Raw genomic sequence first — 25313 nt, 5'->3', positions numbered from 1 at the left:
ACAACAGAACAAAGAGCCAAGGAAAAATGCAGAAAGGTAAAGAAGGACTATTTATTTCCAAAATAAAATTATCTATATTCCTTGTTGATAATAAAAATGATACATACTCAGTTTAAAAGTTTCAAATGCATAAAAATGTAAAGGAAGTAAAGGTCATGCAAATGCCATAGCTCCAGTAGAAATTCATTAACATCTGGCAAGGAGTTATCTATGAAACATATATGCTCTGAAAATATCTGATGTTATAAATAGGCTCATAATAAAGACACTATTCTCTAGTGTGCTTTCCCATCCAATAACATATCAAAGACAAATTTTCCACAGCAGTAAGTGTATAGCTGGGTAATTTTAATGACAGTTGCATTAAAATGCAATTGTATGTATGTGCTATAATATTTAATTTATTTAACCCATCGTCCATTTCTATTAGGGATATTTAAGTCGTCCCCAAGTTTTTACTTTATAGGTGCCACTAAGTATGTCTGGGTTTTTGCTTTTGTGTGATTTTTTAAAAATTCATCAAAATAAATTAACTTAATTAATTTAAATTTAGTTAAGAATTGATTACTTGAAATTAATTATTAAAAAAATTCCTTGTTCTGGACTGGGAAAGTGGCTTAATGGTAGAGTGGTAGAGTGCTTGTCTAGCATGCATGAAGCCTTGGGTTCTATTCCTCAGTACTGCATAAACAGAAAAAGTTGGAAGTGGTGCTGTGGCTCAAGTGGTAGAGTGCTAGCCTTGAGCAAAAAAAGCTCAGGGACAGTGCCCAGGCCCTGAGTTTAAGCCCCAGGACTGGCAAAAAAAATTCCTGTTCGGCTGATGCCTAGGAAGTTAGACTTTTACCCTTTGGTTGCAAGCTTCCTGCAGCAAGAGATTCTGGAAACCTCTGGAAATGGCTTCCTTTGACAGTTTCTATGCAGTATCATAAAGACTCATTATCCTTACTTTGTTCATTTTCTCAGTGATGCTTATTAAACCAAATATTTTTAGTTATGTGGGCTTATAGATAGTTATAATTCAACTTAATTTATAAGGAAATACCTGCTTTGTGTGAGCTAAATACAAAACCCTGAAGAGGTGCCCTCTAACACTGAAGAAGTATATAGAGGCCGTCCCCTCACCCCTGAAATGGGTATGTACTAATCTCAGAAACCTGTGACTGGGGGCTGAGAAGGTGGCTCAGTGGTAGAGCACTTGCCTTGCATGCTCAAGGCCCTGGGTTCGATTCCTCAGCACCACATAAGCAAAAAGAAAAAAGCCGGAGCGCTAGCCTTGAGCTGAAGAGCTGAGGGGCAGCACCCATGCTCAGAGTTCAGGCCCCACGACCAGACTCCCCCCCCCCAAAAAAAAAGAAACCTGTGACTATGTGACTTTACAGGAAAAAAGGTACCCTGCAAGCATGGCTAATTTAAGGATCATAAACAAGGAAGATTTCTTGGATTATTTGAGTAAGCCAGTGCACTTACAAGGGCCTTTAATGAGGAGAGAAAATGGTCGGAAGGAGGAGGAAGAGGAGAGACTATAAGATGTTATGTTGGAGGTTACTTTGAAGACAGAAGAATACCTGAGCTGAGCAATGCAGGTGGCCTCCAGAAGCTAGAAGAGGCAAGACAATGGATTCTCCCCTAGCTTCTTCACAAGGAATGCCAAGGACTACTGACCTTTAAGAACTGTAAACATAAACCATGCTACTTGAAGCCACTAAATTGGTGGTTGTTTGTGATAGCAGTAATAGAAAACAAACAGTGTTTACCACCTAGTAAAAGAGGTAAGCTAATGCAGGTGACTTTTAGATAACTCACAAAGTAGGTACCATAGATAAGAAACACAAAGAAATAGTTATGGAGATGCTGAAAAAGTGAGTACTTTGTGTTACCTCATCAGGGGGACTTCCTGGAGGACAGCAATTGTCGGAACCCAACAGGAAGCAGTAGGAGGAAGGGCACCATTTTATGGCAGAAAATAAAAGCAAACAAAAAAAAATCTGATCTAGATTTTTGTGAACAGCTATTTTTTTCGTGAAACAAAAAGGACCTGATTAGACAGGCCCTGATGGCTCACACCTGTAATCCTAGCTACTTGGGAGGCTAAGATCTGAGGATAGTGCTTCAAAGCCAGCCAGCTCAGGAATGCCTATGAGACACTTATCTCCAATTAGTCACTAAAAAAGCCAGGAATGAAGCTGTGGCTCAAGTGGTCCAATGTTAGCCTTGAGCACAATAGTTCAGACACAGTGCCCAAACCCCCAGTTTAAGCCCCAGGACTAGCACAAACAAAAACAAGCAAAAATCACTTGATTAAAATTTCATACATTCCACTCAGGACTTGATAGGTCTCTGAGTTAGCAAAATATTTATAATAATAGTCAACAGCTAAACTGTATGCTAAATAAACTAAGCGTTGGAATATAGAAATACAGACTGGATAAGCACTCTTTCTCTGCAGAGAACATGCCCTGGCCAAGGCTGGGCCTGGCTCCTTTCCATTTAGGCAAAGTGGATGGGGAGGAACAGATAAAGACTAAGGACTAATAATCGTAAAAAGGTATCTATTAACATATCATCTTTATACAAATTCCACAGCTCCTACCACCTTGCAAACAAGCAACAGATAATCAAACAATGGAGCCCAGTTGAATGTCTTTAGCAGACAAAGACAGTGAGGACTCACTTGGAGATGACAGAGCAGATGCTGACAAGCCCTCTTTGGTGGTGGGTTTTGCTTGTTTTGTTTAGCTGATGTCAGAACTCAGGATCTTGAATAATTCCACATGTAGCTTGGGTTTCACCCTGAGACAATTACCCCCCCCCAAAATAAAACATTTGTTTAAGCTATTCTGTTTTGGAGTGTGGGAAGCAAGTAATACAACTGTCCAGATTATCTACATTATTCAAGGCTGCTATCTGTCATTCTCTGGGCATTACTTGTGGAGATCATGCCTTCCCCAGTGATGCCCTCTCCTCCACATGCCCCAGTCACCCTTGCTTTCTTCTTTCTTCTTCAGATGAAATTCATTTGTTTTTGTTCTGTTCATCTTCATTCCAAAAGAAATCCAGAGGAGCACTTGTTCTCCATTGGCCTACTCCTGTAAGCCAGGCCTGATGCTTCTGAAGAAGAGTGCAGACTGATCTCAGTGATCCCCACAGCCTGGGATGTATCTGAGTGTTCTGGGGACCTGCTTTCTTCACAAGAACGGGGCAGATAGCAAGCATTCTCTCTTCTCTCACTCCCTGTCTTTCTTTCCAAGCCCAGAAATGTGACCTCAGACTGACTGCATTCAAAAGGGATGTTTTGAGTTCTATCTTTTCTCAAATCTTTATCCTGAGGTGCTGAATAACTATTCTGGCTTTCATCATCTTCCACTGGAATGCTTGGTACGGTATCCAGAAATACAGGAGAAGGACACCTGAAGGATTTCAATGATGTTGGAGGGTCTTCTGCAAAATATAAGCTGGCTTGAGTGTTTTCAAGAGCATTCAGGACCTAATTAACAAAGAGGACAAACACTGAATTAAATCTGAATATCACCCTCTATTACCCATCTTTACTCACTCTACCTATTAAAGACTATTATCTAATTTTTGTGGAAATAATTCAACTATCAAATTTTACATTAGAAAAGACTTTATGTCTTATGAATGGCAACTGTGTGTGTGTTCATGTGCATGTGTGTGTGTGTGTGTGTGTGTGTGCGTGTGTGTGTATGCGCATTCACATGTGTGCATGTGAACTCAAGGCCTGATCTTCTCCTTTAGCTTTTTTGCTCATGGCTGGTGTTGTACTTCTGATTTTTAATTGGAGATAAGAATCTCATGGGCTTTCCTCCCTAAGCTGGCTTCAAACTACAATTCTCAGATCTCAGCTATAAGTCACTGGCATGTGGCTGGTGTGATTGTTTTACAATCTAGAAAGATGATTTATTAAGCTAGACTTATCTGTTTGGGACTGGATTTGCTTCATTGATAAAGAATTCACTTGGATATACAAGTCATCCTTAGGTTTAGATGTTCCATAGCTCAGATTTCCCATAATGTAAATTTCCCATAGCTCAGTTTTGAATAAAACCATGTAATATATACATACTTCATTCATTGAAGGTCTTAACTTTGCCCGAGTTGCAGCACACTGGCCTGCCAAAGAGAAAAGCCTGGCAGAGAAGTTCCGAGGACAGGGCTCAATTTTCTTGTCTAGAAGTGAGAGACATGAATCAAGACCTCTCTTCTCCATCAATTCCATAAGGAGATCACGCTAGAAAGAGGAAGAAATAAACTTATTACCTGGAAGTTGATAACTAAAAAGGAAATCAAGTATGCCAATGATGACAATTCTTACCAGCTGAATATGTTTGGGATCATCTAACACCACTTTACAACCTGTCAAAACTTCCATGATTACCTATAAGGTAATAAGTACAAAGTCAGCTATATATATTGAGAATATACATGTTATCTGTTGTAGCTATTAATCACAATGAATACAACAGTTCTAATTGTTTTTTTTTTTACTATTTTTTGTTTTCACTGATAACCAGAATTAAAATGTAAGATAGCAGTAAGTCAATGAGCCTAGATGTTAAAGCTCTTTTGCATATTTCTTCTGAGAATTAAGAACATTCTTGGCCAGCTAGGAGTGTGACTTAACAGTAGAGTGCTTGCCTCACATGCATAAAGTCCTGGGTTCGATTCCTCAATACCACATAAGCAGAAAAGGCTGGAAGTGGCGCTGTGGCTCAAGTGGTAGAGTGCTTGCCTTGAGCTAAAGAACTCAGGGACAGCGCCCAGGCCCAGCCCCATGACCAACCAAAACAACAACAACAAACAGAACATACTTGGCAATAAAAATCTCTCCTTGTTAACTGGTAGTAGTTACTCACAATTCCAAAGCTGAAGACATCTGTTTTAATGGAAAGTTTCCCCTGTCTGATATACTCTTCTGGCATGTACCAAAGATCTTTCCTGCTGCTGCTGGTCATATTAATGGTAGAACTCTGAGGTTCTAGGTGGGGTCGGAAGTGTGCCATGGCAAAATTAGTCAGTTTAGGTTGAAACTGATCATCCAAAAGTATGTTTGCACTGAAATTGTGATTGAGAACAAACAAGACACAACATCATAAGGATGTTAATAAAATTACAACATAGTAAGCTCACCTTTTTATCCGATTAATTCAAAAATTGACAAAATGAAGCCAAACATATATTTCCATGGACTTCAGAACTCTTAAATCATTTTCTCTTAAGGCACCGATCTAAGTATGGTATAAAACCTCACCTATGAAGAGTGGGCATTTCACATTTACAGAGATAGATAGATAGATAGATAGATGGATAGATAGATAGATAGGAAAATTGTGAGAAAAGCTGCAACTATGTCAATAAATCAAACCATAGTTAACCATAGAGCAGCTTTCTTTGTGTTTTTTTTTACATTTAATGACAACATGAAGTGAGTTTTAATCAGCTAATAACTAAGGGTTTCTTGTATGGAAATAGTTGGACTGTGGAAACTTGGCTTACCAGCACACAGCCACTAACTGGGAACGATCTGCTTTTGGTGCTGGTACTGAGGCTTAACTTCAGGGCTTCCTGTTTTCTCTAGCTTCTTTTGCTCAAGGCTAGCTCTCTGCCACTCAAGCCATACTTCCATTTCCAACTCTTTGGTGGTTAGTTGAAGATAAGAGTACCACAGACTTCTGCATAGGCTGGCTTTGAACTGTGAGCCTCTCATTTCAGCTTCCTGAGGTGTCAGCTACCAGTGCCTAGCTTCAGGGCTCTTGGTAGATCCTGCTTTAATGATAGCTCAACCCCACAGTTCCATCTTTAAGAACTTTTTGCTCTGACTTTTGAGTTTCATTTAAAATGTAACTAACTGCAGAAGTTAGATTCAGTACATACTTCTCTCCATCCCTTCCTCCCCTTCTCCTCTTTTGCCATCTCCTTCTCCTGCTCCTTTCCTCTTAACCCTTCTTCCCTACTCTGGCTTAAGTAGTTGTTCTCATACAATGGCAGAGGCCTGACGGTGCCAAAGCTGAATACACAAAATACATAAGAAGGACCAAATGCTTTCTAGATATAAAAGAAAGAGAGGGAGCAAGAACAACAATGATCCCCATAATTGGAGGCAATTATTTGACCCGTGACAAAATTAGTGGAAATTTCCTGCAACTGGTAAATCCTACATCTGTGAATGATAGGCAGAGGTGATTTGAGTGCCCACAAACACAATGCTTACTCAATAAACCCACCAAGAACCTGGGGTCAGTGAGAGGTCATCAACAAGACATGGAATTATTCGAGTGCTGCATTTACACATTGAATAATGGCACTGGGTGAAAAGAAAAGTTGTTTACCAGCAGACCTTAGTATACGTCATAAATCTTGAGTTCAGTGATTTACTCTGTTCTAAATAAAGGTTAATGGCAGCTATGGAAGAAGGATGTTCTGTTTCAGGAAGAAGAAAATCACAAAAAAAGCCCTTCCACAATCCATGTCCACCCTAATTCTTTCTTCTGCCTCAACTGTAAATAGAATGTTCAAACATAAAGTGCCTTCAGCTACAATGCAGGACAGCTGGGTAAATTTACTCTGTGGGATAAAATAGACTAACAAAGTAAAGATGGTAGAAAACAACTAAAATTACAACAATGGATTGCCAAGGGGGCAGCTTGGTTGCAATCTGGCAACCAAAAACCAACCCAGCAAACAAAAACCAAGAAAAGAAAACGCCCGAAGAACAACAAATAAACAAATAAAAAACGACATTAGTATATGGTGGACCAAATGGACCACACCTTCACTTTGCTGTTTTTGCAACTTATTTTTTCTATGCTTGACTGCAAGCTATTTACTAACACCCAGAGACCATCAGCTCTCCTGGTAGGTTTCCTAGCAGAAGGACTCTTGGTTATACATTGAAGACATGAGGGGAATTCATCACAGGTGATGAGTTTGTGTCCTGGCTCTGGGCTTGTTACTTTATCTCTTTATTAAGGTAGAGTCTTAACAATTCCTTTGGAAAATCTGAATCTTCCATGCAACACCCCCTTTATAGTGAGAATTGTTTTGTGTGTCAGATTGTTTCCAAGCTTCCGAGCCTTAAAAAGTAAAAAATGATATACCTAGATTAAAAGGCAGGATTTGAACTTAGGTGCCTATGCTGCTGTTGACATGTAAGAACATAACCAATATATATACATGTGTATGTGTCTATGTGACTATACTTAATGGAATTTACCAATACTCAGCCTCTGTGTTTATGAACCCTCAGGAAAGCTCAGGGTTCCCCTCCCCAAGTTGGCCCCAGAGACCAAGAGAACTCAACTGGCCTCTTTGGTGGCCTGACGTGAGATCGCATATCGTATGTCACCGCTGTGACAACAGTGCTGCACCTCTCCACAGATGTCCTGCCTCCCCTAAAATGAAGCAAGGCCCAGTTTCCTCAGACATGCGTGTTACTGGAGTGTTACACACTGCTCCATTTCAGCATGCATGGTCTCTTGCCTGGAATCATATGGACCTAAACCTAGTTTCCTGTTGGTTTATGGGATTTTTCTCTTTCCCCCAGTGAGCCCAGGTATGTTTTAGAATGAAAATTTGCTGGTGCTTTACAGCTACTTGATGATCCTAAGCTTTCTGTGCAGAAACTTAGTCAGAGATGTTCCTCTGTGAGATAATGTACCTCACTAAACTAACACAGTTTCTTTGAACTTCACTTTCCATGCAAGTAAAAGGATCTTGCAATGTCCACTTCACTAGGATTTCATAAAGATTAAACTTTTAAAAAGTAAGTAAAGCTGGGCACCAATGGTTCATGCCTATAATCCTAGCTGAGATCTGAGGATCATAGTTCAAAGCCAACCTGGAAGAACGCCCATGAGATTCTTCTATCCAATTAACCACCAGAAAGTTGAAAATGGAGCTGTGTCTCAAGTGATAGAATGCTAGCTTTTAGCAAAAAAAGCTCAGGAACGCTGCCAAGGTCCTGAGTCCAAACCTTGAGACAAGTACAAAGACACAAAAACAACAACAACAACAAAACTGTAAGTAAAGCTCGTATTATGTAGAGAGGACTTCAAGATACATTTTAAATAATATGGACTGGTAGCTGGATACTGGTGACTCAGGCTTATAATCTTAGCTACTTAGGAGGCTGAGACCTGGAGGATCATGGTTCAAGTCAGTTCAAGCAGAAGCATTGGTTGTGAGACTCTATCTCCAAATATTACCACAAAAAATCAAGGCTAGTGGCTTGGCTCAAATGGTAGGGTATCAAGCTAGCAAGCAAGTCAAATAACCACGAGGAGGCCCCTGTTTAAATCCTAATAACACACATACACACCCACACCAACACCTCCCACCCACACACGGTGAACACTGAATATAGATTGGCCATTGTCCTTCTTACACCTTATCTTTAAATTCAAGAGGTTGGGTTGGGTAATATTAGAAGTTCAAGGGCATTGATTGAAAGGTTAAAGTTTGAGGCAGTGACCACCACGTGTTGCTTGTTTCTGTCTAGCAAAGCAACACGTGGTGGTAATCAAAACACCTGGTTGATTGTGTGCGTATGTAAGACCTGCAAATCCTTAGCTCGGGGCTCTCCTCCTGGGCTCGCTGTGTCGGAGTGTAGGACGAGGCCCAAGCTGCAGCCCCGTTTAAATAAAACAGCTGTAGAGTCTGACTCTCGGTAGTCTTCTTGTGGGGGGGTCCTGCGACCTTGGCATTACATTGATGATGACAGTGGTACAACAGGGTACATCCTGGTCCTCAAGTCCTGCTTACTCTAACCTTTGGTCAATCAGTACAATGTTAATTAGTTTCAAGGAACCAAAGTCTTAGACACATTTAACTGAAGCAATATTTCTAGGTAATTTGACAATAGAGAGGGGAAAAAAAACCTTTTTGGCATGTATTGTACCTGCATGTACATATCTATCTATGTCTATCAAATCAATGTTGAGGTTTAGATACAATAATAAAGGCAGGAAGGAGCTGCGTCCTTAGGCAAAACTGTTCTTGTATCTAGGGAGTTGTGTGTGTGGGGGGGGGGTGAGCAGGGGAAAACACTAATCTGTTGCTTCCTGCCCAGTTTTCCCAACTACTCAGTCTTTCTATTCCCTCACAAAGGAAATGATCCATGCATTAACTCACTCCAACCTTCGAACCCTGATTAATTTCCACTTTTAAAAAAATCACATTTTTAAGCATTTTTTTTCCTTCCTTTCTCTTGGAACTCTGTTTAACTTGGCAGGAGACAAATGGCAATACAATTAAAGAAAAAGATTTTATAGGACACATTAGAAATGTTCACCAAGATTATCCCCTCACTTTGGAACCATTAGCAGGAATGAAACGTGCTGAGGATAAAATGTGTTTCCATTTAAAATTGTTCATAAATGTGAAAACAATTAAGTTTCCTAAAGGATGGGATGGAAATAACAAGTAGGTTTACTGCTTTCAGATGCTTTTATGTGATCCTGTAATTCAAAAACATCTTCGTTGCCCAAATAAAAATGTAAGAGGCCCTTTGCCAAGAATACAGATTGCAACTCTTTGGGATTCTTTTCTTTAAATCCTTTCCTCCTCAAATTCCACCATCTGGAAGTGAGTTTTGTTTTTATAACATTCTATTTGAAGAGTTCAAATTACTAAAGCATTTTTGGGGGCTAAATAAACCACTAGACTTGTTGAAAATGCCCTTGGAACGTGGGTTTGACTTCCTCCTGTGGGTGTTCCCAACTGAGACCTCCACAGTTTCTTCCTTAGAAAGCCATTTACTCATGCTGCTTGAACAAACCAAGGTTGACAATGCAGAGTTCCAGGCCTAATATCCCCCTCAAAGATGGCTGGCTGCCTGCTATGATTTTCACTATGTGTTCACTGACTACATTACCGAATTTTGCACCATAAATCCAATCTACTCTTCTCAATGTTTCTGCTTCACATCCCCTCTAAGAGGTGGAGTGGTAGAAGTCAATATGCTCCAAGTAATCCAAAACCATTAATCCCATAATAAGAGGATGATTGCTAGACTCACACAAGCATGGAACGTCACCTCCTCTTCCCTACCATGCGACAGAGGCAAGTTACTAACTTGGGACTTTCTCCTATCAAACTGAGATGATAACAATTAAAACCTACAGTCACCATTGTCGGCAGATTAAGAACAAGGTATTTAGTGGGTGTTTGCATCAGGTCTAATGTCCTTTGGCTTTCATTGAGCTCCCTAATCCACAAGCCTGAAGTCTTTCTGTCACTCTTAATATGTTCGTATTTACCAGTGCAGACAGGATAAACTGAACTTATTTGTTCTCTTCGGGGGTTCTTTATGCTGTGCCTCTCATATTGAAAGTCCATCTCCCTCCCTAATGTTCATCCAAATCCTCCACAGCCATAAGATGTGCTTCCACCTCATGCATCTCCCTGCACTGCTCGGAATTCCTGTGCTCCTCCCTCACTGTTCCCACTGGACAACCTCAACTGTACCATTTGGTCCTTAACTGGAGGCTATCGCATGTTGTTTACAACAGCACAATGCTGAGCCAAAATAAATGGGATCTCTATTTATTTAGAGGTATCATGTAAACATTCTGAACTTGGATAAAGCAAATATTTAGCCCATGTGATTGGCAGACATCAGTAATTGAGTTCAGAAAGCACCCACCCTAAGTTCCTTCTCACCACTGCACTTGGGAAATCATTACCAATCCATCATAGATGGAATGTGAGCTAAAATTGATTTGTCATGGCTGGTAGAGTGTACTGCCTCTTTTTCAGATGAGATAAATGAAGCCCACATGGCTGACATGACTTATTTCATACAAAATAGCTTAATGTCAGCACCAGGACTAAAACCTAGCTCTTCTAATTCCCTGTTTGGTGCTCTTTTATTTACTACAGTTAAGGAAGGTGGGTGGGGGGGACCTTTTCATTCACTTATATGAATAAAAGATTAAGAAACTGTCGATTACAAGGAGGAAGGATGAATTTTTACTTTTTTTCCCCCAGCCATTGGATTTTAGCTTTAAATACAAAAAAAACTATAGTAATTAGATCTGTACTCAAATGGAAAAGGAACCCCGTGTGCTAGACCCTCCCTCATGGCTGGAGTTCAAACACAGGTTGGAAGGAGCACACAGGAGGTAGAAGAGATGAGTCTAACATTATGTGGGAATCAGATCTGGACTGCACATTCCATTTACGACCTCATTTCAAACTCACACCCCCATCTAGCAGGTGCAGTGGTGTCATGCTTACCTCCAGATGGCACAAAGGTCATACTCTTAAAGAGTAACAAGAGACAGGGACAATAATGAGATCACTGGGTAGTTGGGGAAGGAGAAAAGGAGAGAAAAGATCAGGGAGAAAATAATCATTTCAGAAGTTTTCTTAAAAGAGCAATTCCAGTGTGGGGTAGCAGCTGCAGGTATTTCCTTCAACACCCCTAAGCTCCACCCCGTAGAGAGTCTGATCAGCATAAAGGTTGCCTGGCATTTTACAGCCTTTTAATCAAGTTTTTATATAGATAGAATTAATTATGAAGAATGACTGAGGTAAAGACTTAAAAATTTTATCTAGTAATTTGAAACTGTCTTGGAACTTCTTCTGATAGTTATTTTTTCTAATAATTTTGCTTTTATTATAAGAATGGAAATACTCCTTGCACATTTTTAAATGGATGGAACGAAAAAAATTAATCTATTCAAAAGCTAACCTGGCACTCAGCAGACACTATGTTGAAAATGAACTTTACAACTTGTGGGAGGAGTGGGAGGGAAAAACTGGGAAAGAGTAAAGGAAAGGGTGACATTGTAAAAAAAGAAATGTACTTATTACCTGACTTATGAAACAGTATCCCCTCTGAATATCACTTTTATAATAAATAAATAAATAAACCTACAGTCTCTCTATCTAAATAAACCCTTGTTGATATTTTGGTATGTTTTACTTTCAATCTTTCTTGTAAGTAAAGTAATCTGTAGTTCTATAGAGTTATAATTATGTATACAAGTATGTACTATATACTATTTCATTTTGTCTTCTTACTTTTTTCACTTTATACACATTATTCCATGTTATTTCATACTTACAACATCAACTAATAACATTATTTATAATGTCAACTGATTTATGATAAGGTTTTCCATGGCCCACTAATCTGAAGACTAACTATAGAAAAGAAAAGAAATAATATCTTTTATTTTTCACTCCTTCAGCAAAAATACTTCCTCAATTTACTCAGGAAAAAGGTCACTCTGTTCTATATAGATTTTGACAAGTGTTTTTATTGAGCCAGTTATCAGGCTATACAATAGATGATATTCCTCCTGAAAGCTGTCATTCCCTACAAACAGTTAAAAAATTGTACAACAAAGACAAAAGAGGCATGTATTCCAGCACATACAAGGCCAAGAACCACAGAGGTTCAGTATTAAAGTGAAGTGGAATTTTCTTTTAAGAGAGATGAAGATGAGTAATCTAGGTCTGACGATTGACAACTGATGTTTGTCTGGGGATTGATTGTCATTACCATCTGACACATGTTCGATGACCTGAATGAACGGTGTTAGTCTTATTCCAGCTCTTAGAGAATAGGGGTGCAGGTCACCAAACAAGAGAATTAAGTCTATGGTAAGCGTTGGCACTAATTAACATCTTTGCCTTGCAGTTCAGCAGAAAGACTTGGAGTTCAATGGCTGTGAGAAGGGGTTGATAGGTGATGGAGCAGTAGGGATACACTGATGAGCCTTTGTAAAACCACAGTTCTCAAGCTAATGTTTATAGCTCCAGAACTTTGTACTCTAACACATTAACATCCTGAGTGGGTATAGTCTATTGATGGGCATGACTGAAGGCTCTTCCAAATGATTCCATCATTAGTTACATTTCCACCTCAATTTCTGCTTCTTCCACAGTATTTTTCCTTAGCTCTGATTAGATCTCTTTGGATATCCTCTTTGGATATATTTACTTATTGAGGATTTTGTCTGCCAGTCTTACTTAAAATTATTTTATAAACCAGTATAGGGGAGACTGTTCTGGAAGAACTGGCCTCCTCTTCAGTTGTGATACTACTTGAGAGAAAGCAGATTTTTTTCTCTTCCCACACACAACTCCAGACAAGTCTCGGAGTCATTCACCACAGCTCAGTTTAGCAAATATAGTTAATTCTTCTCATGAATAAGGCCCCTTCTAATCTCCTATTTACCACATTCTTTATCTCCAATCGTGTTTTATCCTCCAACCTGCAAATCTTCTCAAGCAAATCTGTCTTTCTTGCTTGGAAATGCTTTTATGTGTGTTTTTCTGGAGCTCAAACTCAGGGCTTTGCTGTCTCAGCTTTTTTTTTTAACCTACAGCTTAGTGCTCTACAATTTGAGCCATGCCTCCACTTCCAATGAGGAAAAGTATAGATAGAAATATGTGAAATATGACCCACCTGTGGTGGTGAAAGGTATAGTCTAAAGCTCTGTGATCATTTACCTGGATATACTGCCACAGATGACTGAGCACGGTTGAATGTTGTGCAAATATCCAATGGCTTTGGATACACCAATTAATATGCTGATTCGGATGTCCCAAGAGAGTGGGGCTGTGTTACCCTAAGAAGACAGTCAGCAAGTTTAGTTACATTTTCTGAATATAAGCTAATTTTCCAATATGTCAAGAAGGGTAAGGGACAAACATGTAGGTTTCTTATCAACCTATTTTGAGTTCCAAATGGGTTCTTATCTACTACTGATGATGGGCCTACTTCTTTAGAGATGATAGAAATATTTAATTTCTTTTTACTTTTCACCTTCTTCTCTTACTTTTTTATTAGCATACATTACTGGGGGTGTTGAGGACTCTGTGTGAGATATCTATACACGTAAGCGACCTCACCTTCTCACCCAATACTTTTTAAATTTTAGCTTAATGAAACATGACAGGAGTAGGTATATGGCTCAGGGGTTGAGCCCTTGTCTAGCATGTGAAAGGGCCAGAATTTGATTCCCAAATGCACAAGAGACACATGGGAAGGTGATACTATTCAAAAGCCCCTTAAAGAAGATTTTAAAATTACTTGGGGCCATAATAGTATCAATAACTAAACTAGTTTTTTGTTCTCACACTCCCTGAAAATTAAACTATTTGCAATCAATTCTTAAACTTGCCCTTAAAATGTCATAGAGAAGATTATGGCATTCATTTAACTCTTTCTTTTTTATTTAAATTTTTATTTTGTTATTTTTATTATAAAGGTGATATACAGGGTAACTCATCACTTTTATGTCTGACCTTTGTATGCAATGATATTTTACATAAAATTATGCAAATTAAAGTTACCTGGGAAATAAGAATAGTAATATATACTCAGGTTTTTAGAATCAGTACCGAGGAAGAAACCAACAAATATGTGGCATGCATGTTGCTTGGAACTCAAACCCTCTAAGTATTTATGCAGTTTCTATGAGTTAGAAATTAATTCTTGAGCCCAGCTTGGTGGTACATCCCTGTAATCATAACTACTCAGGAGGTGGAGGCATGAGAATCTGGAGTTGTAGGCTGGCTCAGAAAAAGTCAGTGAACTAGGAAGCAAACAAACGCAACACAGAAAGCCAGAAACAGGGCTCTGCTGACTCACTGCTTGCTTAGCATGCTTGAGGCCCTGGGTTCCATCTTCCCTACAGAACTAGGAAAAGTCTATTTTCTTGGTAGAGCCCTCATGTGCATATGGCTTGACTTTCCAGTTCCCATGGATCTCACAGACCCTCCCTTACCCTTGTGTTTCAGCAGGTCGCAGGACCAGGCAAATGATAGACATGACTTACTGCACACTGTAGTCGGTCAAAAAGGGTCCCATTGCTCATGTATGGATAGACCAGACAGAACTTCTCCATCTCCATAAAATATGCAGCCAGTTCTAGTATGTGGGGATGATGGAACCTTGAAACAGAAGGTTTTGAGAACCATCAAACTGTCTGTTCGGTTAGGATACGAACAATTCACTGCTTTCGAAACATGGAGAATAGATCAAAAAGTAGATAAACACAGCCAAGGAAGAAGCAATTCCACTGGACATATGACACAGATTTGCTTTCTGTACAAGTACTACAATTATGTAGTATGAAATATGTATATGTGGGCAAAATTTTATGAAAATATGTACAGATTTCATCAAGTTTTGAATTTTGAAAACTTGGACAACCCTTCAATATTTTTTTGGGGGGGGTGGTCATGAGGCTTGAACTCTGGGCTTGGGCACTGTCTCTGCTCTCTTCAGCTCAAGGCGAGCGCTCTACCGCTTGAGCCACAGCGCCACTTCTGGTTTTCTAATGGTTTATTGGAGATAAGAGTCTCACAGACTTTCCTGCCCAGGCTGGCTTTGAACTGTGATCCTCAGATCTCAGCCTCCTGAGTACTAGGATTACAGGTGTGAGCCACCAGTGCCCAACTTAATAATTTATTTATTTATTTTTTTGCCAGTCATGGGGCCTGAACTCAGGGCCTGGGCACTGTCCCTCAGCTCTTCAGCTCAAGGCTAGCACTCTACCACTTGAGCCACAGCCCCACTTCTGACTTTTTTCTTTTTGCTTATGTGGTGCTGAGGAATCAAACCCAGGGCCTCATGCATGCAAGGCAAGTGCTCTACCACTGAGCCACCTTCCCAGCCCCTTAATAATTTATTTTTATCAGTATGAAACACCATATACTTATGGTATTTATAGATAAAAATAATGCAACAGAAATTGATCATTTGACTTATTTAAATGAACAATGTAAATAAAATCACTAAGTTACAGTATCTGAATAGAAACTGGTTTCTATTCATTCATTTATTGAGTATTACTATGTCAGGTACTGGATCTGTCCCCAGTTACAAGCTGGGAAGAGATAGCAAGTCTTCACAAAAATTATATCCTTACATAAAATCCATGTAACTAGTAATTTCATGCGGTGAAAACAAGCCACAGATTTCTATATCAGTGTAGAATATATCTCTCAAGCTCCCTCCCTAATAATAATTTTTAGCCTACTAACAAAACTACTTCCTTGAGTATATGTGCCATTGCTATGAACACCTCTGGATGACAGATAATCACTATGAAATATAAAACGTGACATTTACTAGGAATTTCTGTGTAATTCAACAATCATTTATTAAATACTATAATGTCCTGGACATGGTTGGGAATATTAAAACAAATGAGGCTGTGGAAAAATGTTTATTTTTTATGTATATGTGTGCATGCTGCTAACAGAGCTTGAGATCACTGGTCTTTTTGCTCATGGCTGGTGTTCTACTACTTGAGCCACACCTCCAGTCCAGAATTTTGCTGAAGATAGAGTCATTCAGACTTTTCTGCCTAGGCTGAAAATCCTCTAGATCTCAACATCATGCTTGGCTAAAAATTATTCTACTTATAAAGGACTATTTGCTTTTGTAGCAACTTATACTCTGTCTCTCACATATACAAATGTATGTAGTGTGTGTGGGGGGCTATAAATAATGTATATATAGCTTGGGATTAGTTTTATCCCTCATCTCAGGGTGTGTCTGTATGTATACATAAACACATACACATGTATGTACACATGTGTGCCATTCCTGAAGCTTGAACTCAGGGCCTATATGCTGTCCTTGAGCTTTTTTTTGCTAAAGGCTCACACTTTACCACTTGAGCCACAGCTCCACTTCCAACTTTTTGCTGGTTAATTGGAGATAAGAGTCATGGACTTTCCTGCCTGGGGTTGGCTTTGAACTGTGATCTTCAGGTCAGTTTCCTGAGTAGCTAAGATTACAGGTGCAGGTCACTGGGCTCACCTAAAGACTTATTTTTAATTTTTCTGATTTAAGGTCCCTATACATATTTTTATTTGTACTAGATCTATTAAAATGAAAAGCAATGGACAGAAAAGAAATAGAAGAGGTAGATTCAGCTACTTCAACAGCTGATCTAAACCACTTGCTATGTGGTTCACTCACAATCTAAAATAATTCTGAGACAAAGTATTTTGGGAGGCAGAAGATAGCAGAAATGTAGACACATAGATACTGTCATGGCCTGATCCTCTGCTCCATTGCCCACGGAATAGAAATGATCATTTGCTTTTTTAATTTTTTGGTCAGTAGTGGGGCTTGAACTCTGGGCCTAGGTGTTGTCCCCCAGCATTTCAGCTCAAAGTGAGCATTCTACCACTTGAGCCACAGTGCCACTTCTGGTTTTCTGGTGGTTAATTGGAGATAAAGGTCTCATGGATTTTCCTGCCTGCGCTGTGGCTTTGAATTGTGATCCTCAGATCTCACACTCCTGAATAACTAGGATTACAGGCTTGAGCCCCTGGCACCTAGCTCATTTGCTTATTTTTAAACATTACTAACCAAACAGAACAATGGATACTGTAGAGGTCAATGAGGTGTGAACATGGAGATGCTGTGGAGAGAAATTGCTGGTTTGAAGCCCGTGAAATCTCCATAATGATTTGCAGATTCAATATATCAGTATTAAAATTCTAATTACATTTCCCCCAGAAATAGGAAAAAAAACTTCTAAAAAATTAAATCATGAAAGGCCCCAAACAGTCAAAGCAATTTTGAGTAAGAAGAATAAAGCTAGAGGCATTTGCTTCCTGGTATAAGCTATAGTAATCAAAATAGTATGTGATGGCATTACAACAAAAATATAGATCAATGGACCAGAATAGGGTTTACAAATAAACTTATACATACATGATTAGTTAACCCTTAAGGAAGATATAATATAGCAGAGGGAAATTTTAAAAATTATTTGATGAATGGTGTTGGGAAACTGACATGGGAAAGCAGGAAATAGCACTGGTCTCACCTCAAATTCAAAAATTAATTGAAAATGTACTTAAGACCGAATGCAAGGTCTAAAACCACAAGGCTTTTGGGAAAACAAACAAACATAGAAAACAGCCTCCTTGACATTGGTTTTTGCAATAGCTTTGGCGATGACACCAAGAATAAAAGCAATCTTGCTGCAATTTTTTTTTTCTGGTTCTGGGGCTTGAACTCAGATCCTGTGTGCTGGCCCTGAATCTTTCTATGCTCAAGACTGTGCTCTACCACTTGAGATACAGCACCACTTTAAGCCTTTTCAGAGTAGTTTATTAAAGATAAGAGTCTCACAGGCTTTCCTGCTCTGGCAGGCTTTGAACTGAGTTCTTTAGAGCTCAGCCTCCTGAGTAGTTAAGATTAGAAGCATGAACCATCAGTGCTCAACTTTCCTTCCTTCCTTCCTTCTTTCCTTCCTTCCTTCCTTCCTTCCTTCCTTCCTTCCTTCCTTCCTTCCTTCCTTTCCTTCCTTTCCTTCCTTCCTTCCTTCCTTCCTTCTTTCTTTCTTTCTTTCTTTCTTTCTTTCTTTCTTTCTTTCTTTCTTTCTTTCTTTCTTTCTTTCTCTTTCTTCCTTTCTTCCTTCCTTTCTTTCTTTCATAAAAGACTAGGGGGGGAAATGAAAAAAATAAAAAAACTTTAAATCCCTGAAGAGGAATAGGATACTGTAGCGCACAGACTAAATATTAAAAAAATGAGCAAAATGAGTATGTATCTATGTTACCTTTTGTATAAGAGGAGGAAAATAAAAAGGCAAATACCTGTTGGACTATACATAAAATAACTCTAGGAATATATACAACAAATAGATAACTGTCGCCTTTGGAGATCCAGCTGGATTGTGGGAGAAAGTCTTTCTTGGTTTCTTTGCCCTTTTGGAATTAGAAAATGTCTGAATCTTACTTTTATATGCAAATGACCAATCACTGGAATTTGAAACATTTTTTTAAGCTAGCTATATAGTAGGTATTTAGTTTCTGCTGTTTTAGTTTCTGTTCCTGCAGATAAAGCCATGGAATTCAATATAATTAATGTCTTCCGTCCCTCCCTTTCCATCAACCCCCAACTCTACATATCTTTCTGAGAACAGCTGAAAAGAACATTTCTATGTATATGAAGGGTGATGAGTGAACTCCACAGGGCTAGAAGCCTTCAATGAAGAAGAATTTATAGCTACAGATAGGAATATATTATGAAAATGAAGTCATTTAAATTTGTCTCCAAGGACTGTAAGATTCATGAATGAGTTCCCAGAAAATAATATGCACATTAAAAGCATTTGATGTCTTTGTCTAGAACTCTCTTCCTGAAGAAAGTCTCAGTGATGAAACTGTTTCTCAACTGAAATGTCTCTAAGGAACAGGAGAAGGGGGAAATACATACAATTTTTGTTCGAAGAATTACTATTCAGTCATGTTAGTCACACACAATTTCACCTACTTCCTTGTGACAGTTTCTTGTTGAAATATGTTGAAGTGAATTATGTAAATGGTCTATTTTAAAATGTACTTTAAGGAATATATTGAAGCAGATGTCAAAAAAGGAACCCAGTGTTCTAACACCTAACCCACATTAATTAAATGCTAATCACTGTGATTTAAAATCAAAGACAAACAGAGATGAACCCAGGCATGAAGGGGAAAATTCAGACAAAAATATACTCACAGAAGTAAAACTTCAAGTTCAGATAAAAATCTTTTCCAATGTTTCTCATATTGTATTTTCTTGTCCTAAATATATGGAAAACATAGAGTAAGATTAACAAAAGGAACTCTATTTCTGAGGGGTCTGAAATTAGATAGGAATTGATTTAATTAGATAATATTAAAACGTTTTGGTATAAATGAATTTGAATTTCTTTTTCTGGCTGATAGATCTTTAGCTGTCATCAGATTTTCAAAAAAAATTCATCAACCCCAAACAGAGTTACAATCATTGCTAAAAAATTGTTCACACATATGTCATGTTGCCAAATTCCAGATTAAAACACTTTCAGCATATTTTCATAATTTACATAAATTCAAAAATATTAAAAAAGTATTCAAGAAAGATTCAATGACAGAAACTCTTGATCTCACAAAGAATCCAATTCATATTACCTGTATTCTGAGAATTTCATTATTTATAAGTTGGCTCAGTTGCATATGTCAACTCAAAAAGTGTCAGAGGCTAGCCTAGAGCCTGATATATGAATATTGAATAAATTATTAAATTTATTAACATTATATAGGGTACCTATTCAGTTCCTAGTATGTTATTAATTTTGTATGTGTGAGCTGGTATTGGGGCTTGAATTCAGGACCTGGCCACTGTATTAGCTTTTTTCACTCAATGTTAGCAATCTACCACTTGAGTCACACTTCAATTCTTTTTGGTGTTACTGGAGATAAGAGTTTCATAGACTTTCCTGCCGGAGCTAGGTTTGAATTGTAATCCTCAGATCTCAGACTCTTGAGTAGCTAGGATTATAGGCATCAGCCACCAGCACCCAGGCCTGGGGTGTGTGTGTGTGTGTGTGCGCGCGCGCGCGTGCGCGCGCACAGCGCCACTTCTAGCTTTCTGGTGGTTTATTGGCAATGAGTCTCACTGACTTTCCTGCTTGGGCTGGCTTTGAACCGCAATCCTCAGATCTCAGCCTCCTGAGTAGTTAGGATTACAGGTGTGAGCCAGCGCGCCTGGCCTGACGTATATTTTTTAATGTGGACAGAGTTAAGTCCACGCATGTTCCTAGATCTCAGGTTGCTAAATTCTACCATGAAAGAGTGACACTAAGTATGCTCCTAGGCTTCAGCCACCCACCACTATAATGTTCACATTTGTAAGTTGCTACACTACTCTATTAATGGCTTGTAGTTTCCATAACCTTGTTATAGTTTGGAGATGAAGTGTCCACTAAAAACTCCTGTGTTAAAAATTTGGTTCCCATTGCAGCAATATTAAGAGATAGGGATTTGGGGAAGCCATTGGCCCACGAAGAATCTGACTTCATCAAAGGAGTAGTACCTTGATGAGTACATCATATGATGGTATTTTTTACTGTGAGTTGCAGGGAAGAAGGATGTGAACCCAGTTGGAGAAAACAGATCCCTAGAAGAATGCCACAGAAAGATGCACACAGTCTGTTGCCCCTGGCTGTATCTCTTCTGCTTCCTGGCTTCACTTGAGTTGAGCAGACTCCTTCTACTGTGCCCTTCCAAACTGTTCTTCCCCACCACAGGCTCCAAAGCAATGCAGCCAGCTGACAATGGGCTGAAACCCCTGAAACTGCCAGCCAAAATGAACTGCCCCTTTATTAAACTGATTTTCTCAGGTATTTGTCACAGTAATGAAAAACTAACACACCCCTGCTTGAAACTTCCTTTTTTCCTATCTTCATGAACTGTGAGAGAAGACAATTTCTATGATAGAAAATGTGCAATTTGCTACACTACCCTGTTAATGCCAACAGGACACTGCCTGGAAGGACAGAGCTCCTCTGAAGTACAGCACAACCTGATCCTCTTCAGCTAAGTTCTGGAGACCAGAGATCAGCTTCTGGAACAGTCTTTTACATGCAATACATCTGGGGATGGGAAGAAATTAGTTTCTACATTCACACAGTCATTTTTCATTTCTCTAGGCAACTGAGATCATGTCTTATTTCCATTTGTGAAATTTTATTTTCAAATATACCTCTTCTCAACGTTGATGAAAAATGGTGCATTTAAATGTGAAATATGAGCAAATAAATGGACTGTATATCCTGTGATAGTAAGTCTTTCCGTACCTGTTTAAATAATTTAATGGCATATGTACGGCTTTGAATCTTCACTTTGTAAACCTCAAAAAGCTCCTCTTCACCGATTAGGAAGTCTTCATGGAAATTTTTGGTTCCATCTATGATATTCTGGAAGCTGATGGAAGGTTTTAGTAATAGTCCTTAGGAAGGAAAATAGGGAGATGACAAATCACTAAGAACCAATATCACTATTGTAACTAAACTTCAGAGCCCATTAAAAGTGAATAGACTCCTCTATAGAGGAGTGTCCTGAACCCAAATGAAGTCCAGCATGTGATGTGTTCTCTGTATATTTATCTGGATCCGGTTCTGTCATTTCACACAGAAAATGGATTTTTAGATCTCTAAGCACTAGTATTATGATTTTTATTACCTCTCTAAGAGATCAGCCAAAGAGATGATTCCAAGATTTTGTTTCTTTCTCATTAGGTCAATACATCACTGCTGATCGGCTGTGACCTTAAAATAGCTTCAGAAGAAAGGAAGGAGGAAGAAAGGAAAGAAGGAAGGAAGGAAGGAAGGAAGGAAGGAAGGAAGGAAGGAGAAAGACCAAAATGAAGAAAGAAAAAGGAAAGGAATGGAGGAAGAAAGAAAAAGAAGGAAAGAGGAAAAGAAAGAAAAAGGAAGGAAAGAAGAAAATAAAAGGAAAAGAAAGAAAAAAGGAAGGAAGGAAAGAAGGTAGGAGGGAAGGATGGAAGGACAAACTCTGGAAAGAGAATTCATGTTAAAAATGCACAATATTCTCCAAGCTTGACTTAAAGAGATACTTTTCATGAGCCAAAGCCTCCAACTGCCTAACTGATTTTCTCTGAGAAGACTAGCAGTTGCTTCTGCTTTAAAAAAAATCACCTAAAGTAGAGATTGGGGAAAAGTATTTAAGGATAATAAAATACAAATTAACAAATTAACAAGCAATCTTCCTCAAAAACAAACAATAATGACAATAACAACATTTAAAAAACCCTTGGCTTCATCCTTCAGAGCCCAATTTTGTCTGTGTTTTCATAGTCAAAATAAAATATTCTCTAAAGACACACTCAGTATCCTAAGGAACCAAATCTTATATAATTTATCTAATTTCAAAGGAGCATCAGATCTTGGGGCAAAACATAGGTAAGGTAATCTTCAACAGTGTTTAATTTTTTATCAGACTGCCTCCTAGTGGGACCCAATTATTCTTCCTACTAATAAATTAGGGAAGTTAATTTGGAAAATACAGATTTCATATAGACCTTCAACACTGTAATATAAGTATCTCAAAAGATCTTTGCTGAAACAATTTGTACAGTTAAACAAGACCCAAGATAAGTTTAAAAGTTTTCTTATGATATATAAAAAGTGGCAAATTACTTTTAGTCTTTTATCATTCCAGTCCTGGGGCTTGAACTCAGGTTCTGAGTTGTCCCTGAGCTATTTTACTCAAGGCTAGTCTTCTACCAGTTGAGCCACAGCGCTACTTCCCACCTTTTGGTGGTTAATTGGAAATAGGAGTCTCATGGACTTTCCTGCCAGGTTGGTTTAGAACCTCAATCTTTTCATCTGAGCCTCTTCGGTAGCTAGGATATCAGGCTTGAGTCACTGGCACCTGGCAAAAATGGTAAGTTTTACTAACAAGGAAAGTCTCTCTTATGTTATGGCAAAATTTGCAAATTTATAATCTTTTTGTGTACACATGCCAGTGCTGGTGTTTGAACTCAGCGTCTCAGTGCTGTCCCTTAGCTTTTTCTACTCAAGGCTAGAGCTCTAGCACTTAAGTAACACCTCCACTTCTGGTTTTTTGGTGGTTAATTGAGATGGAATCTCACAGACTTTTCTTCTGTGGCTGACTTTGAATCCAGATCCTCAGTTCTCAGCCTTCTGAGTTACAGGTGTGAGCTACTGATGCCCAGCCTAGTCAATGGATTCTTAACATCTATTAGAACTATATCAATCAAAATTGAAAGTATTTTCACATATATGAAAGTTTTATACTAAACCTGACTTACCCTTAGGTGTTATTTGGACATTTCCTCCTCTAAATTCACCTGCATAAAAGCACACTTTAAAGAAAAGATTTTTTTACCTTTTTTATTACATTCAGGAAGAATAGCGTTATCTGCCATAACACTGGTTGCTCCCTAAAAGAAGAAATGAATACAAAAATAACTCTGTCTTGTAAGAAAGAAAAGAGATTTGACAGAATTCTTGTGAGACTACATAGAGAATCTAATTTAGAATAAAAGTTAGTGTGAAGCAATCATTTCACTTAAATCAGTAACATTAATTTCCATATAAAATTAAGGCTTCTGTGTCAACTGTAAAAACTAAGATGTATTACAATTACTGTCAGCCAGTTACAGTCAATATTAACTGAATTCTAATGCTAAAAGGTGAAGACAGTTAATTTGCTACAGGAAAGGACTTGGGGGAAGGGAAGACAAAATAATAGAGACAAGACATATGTGAAAATGTCACAATGAAACAAGCTGTTCTATAGAATTAATATATCAATTAAAATACAAACTGCAATATGTAGACATCAGCTAGAAAAAGAAAATTAAAAGCTGAGTTACAGCAAAAGCATAACTCACAGCAGCCTTAATATTGCTGTCTCAGCTCTGACAGATCAGAGGAGGAAAGCTCTAACTCTTCAAATATTTACAGATCTGTAATGTCCTGAATCCTCAGCTAAATGAAGAATAATGACAAAGCTAAGGCATTTCTGGTTTTGAAAGAGTCTTTGTGTATCCACTATAGATATATATAGATAGATAGATATAGATATAAAACATATAATATAATATATATATACTTTGCTATATTTTTTTGTACACACACTTTACTTTCATGACTTTTTATATAGTAAAGTAAGTTTATTTGAAAGTAATGAGCCTCTAAAAAGTGAGAGGCTCCAAAGAAAAATCCTAAAGTATGTTTTTAAATCTAGAATTTCATTTCTTATAAAACTGTCTATATTGAAAATCCAGGGTCATTTTCTATCACTTCTTTTTTTTTCTTCTTTTTTGTCAGTTGTAGGGGCCTGGGTGCTGTCCCTCAGTTCTTCAGCTCAAGGCTAGCACCCTACCACTTGAACAACAGTTCTATTTCCAGCTTTTTTCTGCTTATGTGGTACTGAGGAATTGAACCCAGGGCCTCATGCATGCAGGCAAGCACTCTACCACTGAGCCACCTTCCCAGCCCTCCAGGATCATTTTCTATATACATATCTTCTACCTTTGGTGATATGCTTGGAAATCCAAGCTCCTCATAACTGGCCTCTAAAGTAGTCAAGCCTGCTCCTGAAAAAGAAATAAAAGAATATAGCTCATTAGTAGAATGTTTACCTAGCATGCCTAAGATGCTGGGCTCAGTTCTAGCACCATAAATAACAATAACAATAATAATAACAATAACAAAGCTAAAGTGAAGGGAATAAGATATAAAAATGTCTATGTTCCTAATATAGTTTTATTTCTCTGGGAGACAGTAAAAATAGATATCTCACTAGTCAGTTCATTTCTAAAGTTCAATTTCATTCCAATGAAATAGTTACAGTTTTACATGGGTAAAATAGATTTCCAATGATTGTTCTACAAATGTGCATTTCTTCTCTTAAAACCTGAATAGCTAGCTAGTTTATTGTTCGACACTATTAAAGTGGTAAACAGTAGAAGACTGAAAGAAAGATGTAATCATTATCAGTTTTTTGAATATATATAT

General features: G+C 38.3%; 1 protein-coding gene across 1 annotated transcript in view; it reads right to left on the bottom strand.

Moving 5' to 3' along the window:
- Positions 1 to 2262: 2262 nt before the first annotated feature.
- Positions 2263 to 25313, bottom strand: part of Irak3 (interleukin-1 receptor-associated kinase 3) — a 34629-nt gene continuing 11578 nt past the window's right edge. Inside the window, exons 3-12 of the mRNA XM_013020272.1 lie at positions 24828 to 24892; positions 23677 to 23731; positions 21603 to 21754; positions 19502 to 19566; positions 14811 to 14925; positions 13480 to 13598; positions 4875 to 5073; positions 4334 to 4396; positions 4085 to 4249; positions 2263 to 3484 (exon numbers count right to left, since the gene is read on the bottom strand). Of these exons, the coding sequence (XP_012875726.1) occupies positions 3038 to 3484; positions 4085 to 4249; positions 4334 to 4396; positions 4875 to 5073; positions 13480 to 13598; positions 14811 to 14925; positions 19502 to 19566; positions 21603 to 21754; positions 23677 to 23731; positions 24828 to 24892 (1445 nt within the window). The 3' untranslated portion in view covers positions 2263 to 3037. The remainder of the gene's footprint in view (positions 3485 to 4084; positions 4250 to 4333; positions 4397 to 4874; positions 5074 to 13479; positions 13599 to 14810; positions 14926 to 19501; positions 19567 to 21602; positions 21755 to 23676; positions 23732 to 24827; positions 24893 to 25313) is intronic.

This window comes from Dipodomys ordii, unplaced genomic scaffold, assembly GCF_000151885.1.
Source record: "Dipodomys ordii isolate 6190 unplaced genomic scaffold, Dord_2.0 Scaffold3, whole genome shotgun sequence".
Lineage (NCBI taxonomy): Eukaryota > Metazoa > Chordata > Mammalia > Rodentia > Heteromyidae > Dipodomys > Dipodomys ordii.
The sequence above is the reverse complement of the archived record's forward strand: the minus strand, read 5'-3'. Positions and strand labels throughout refer to the sequence as shown.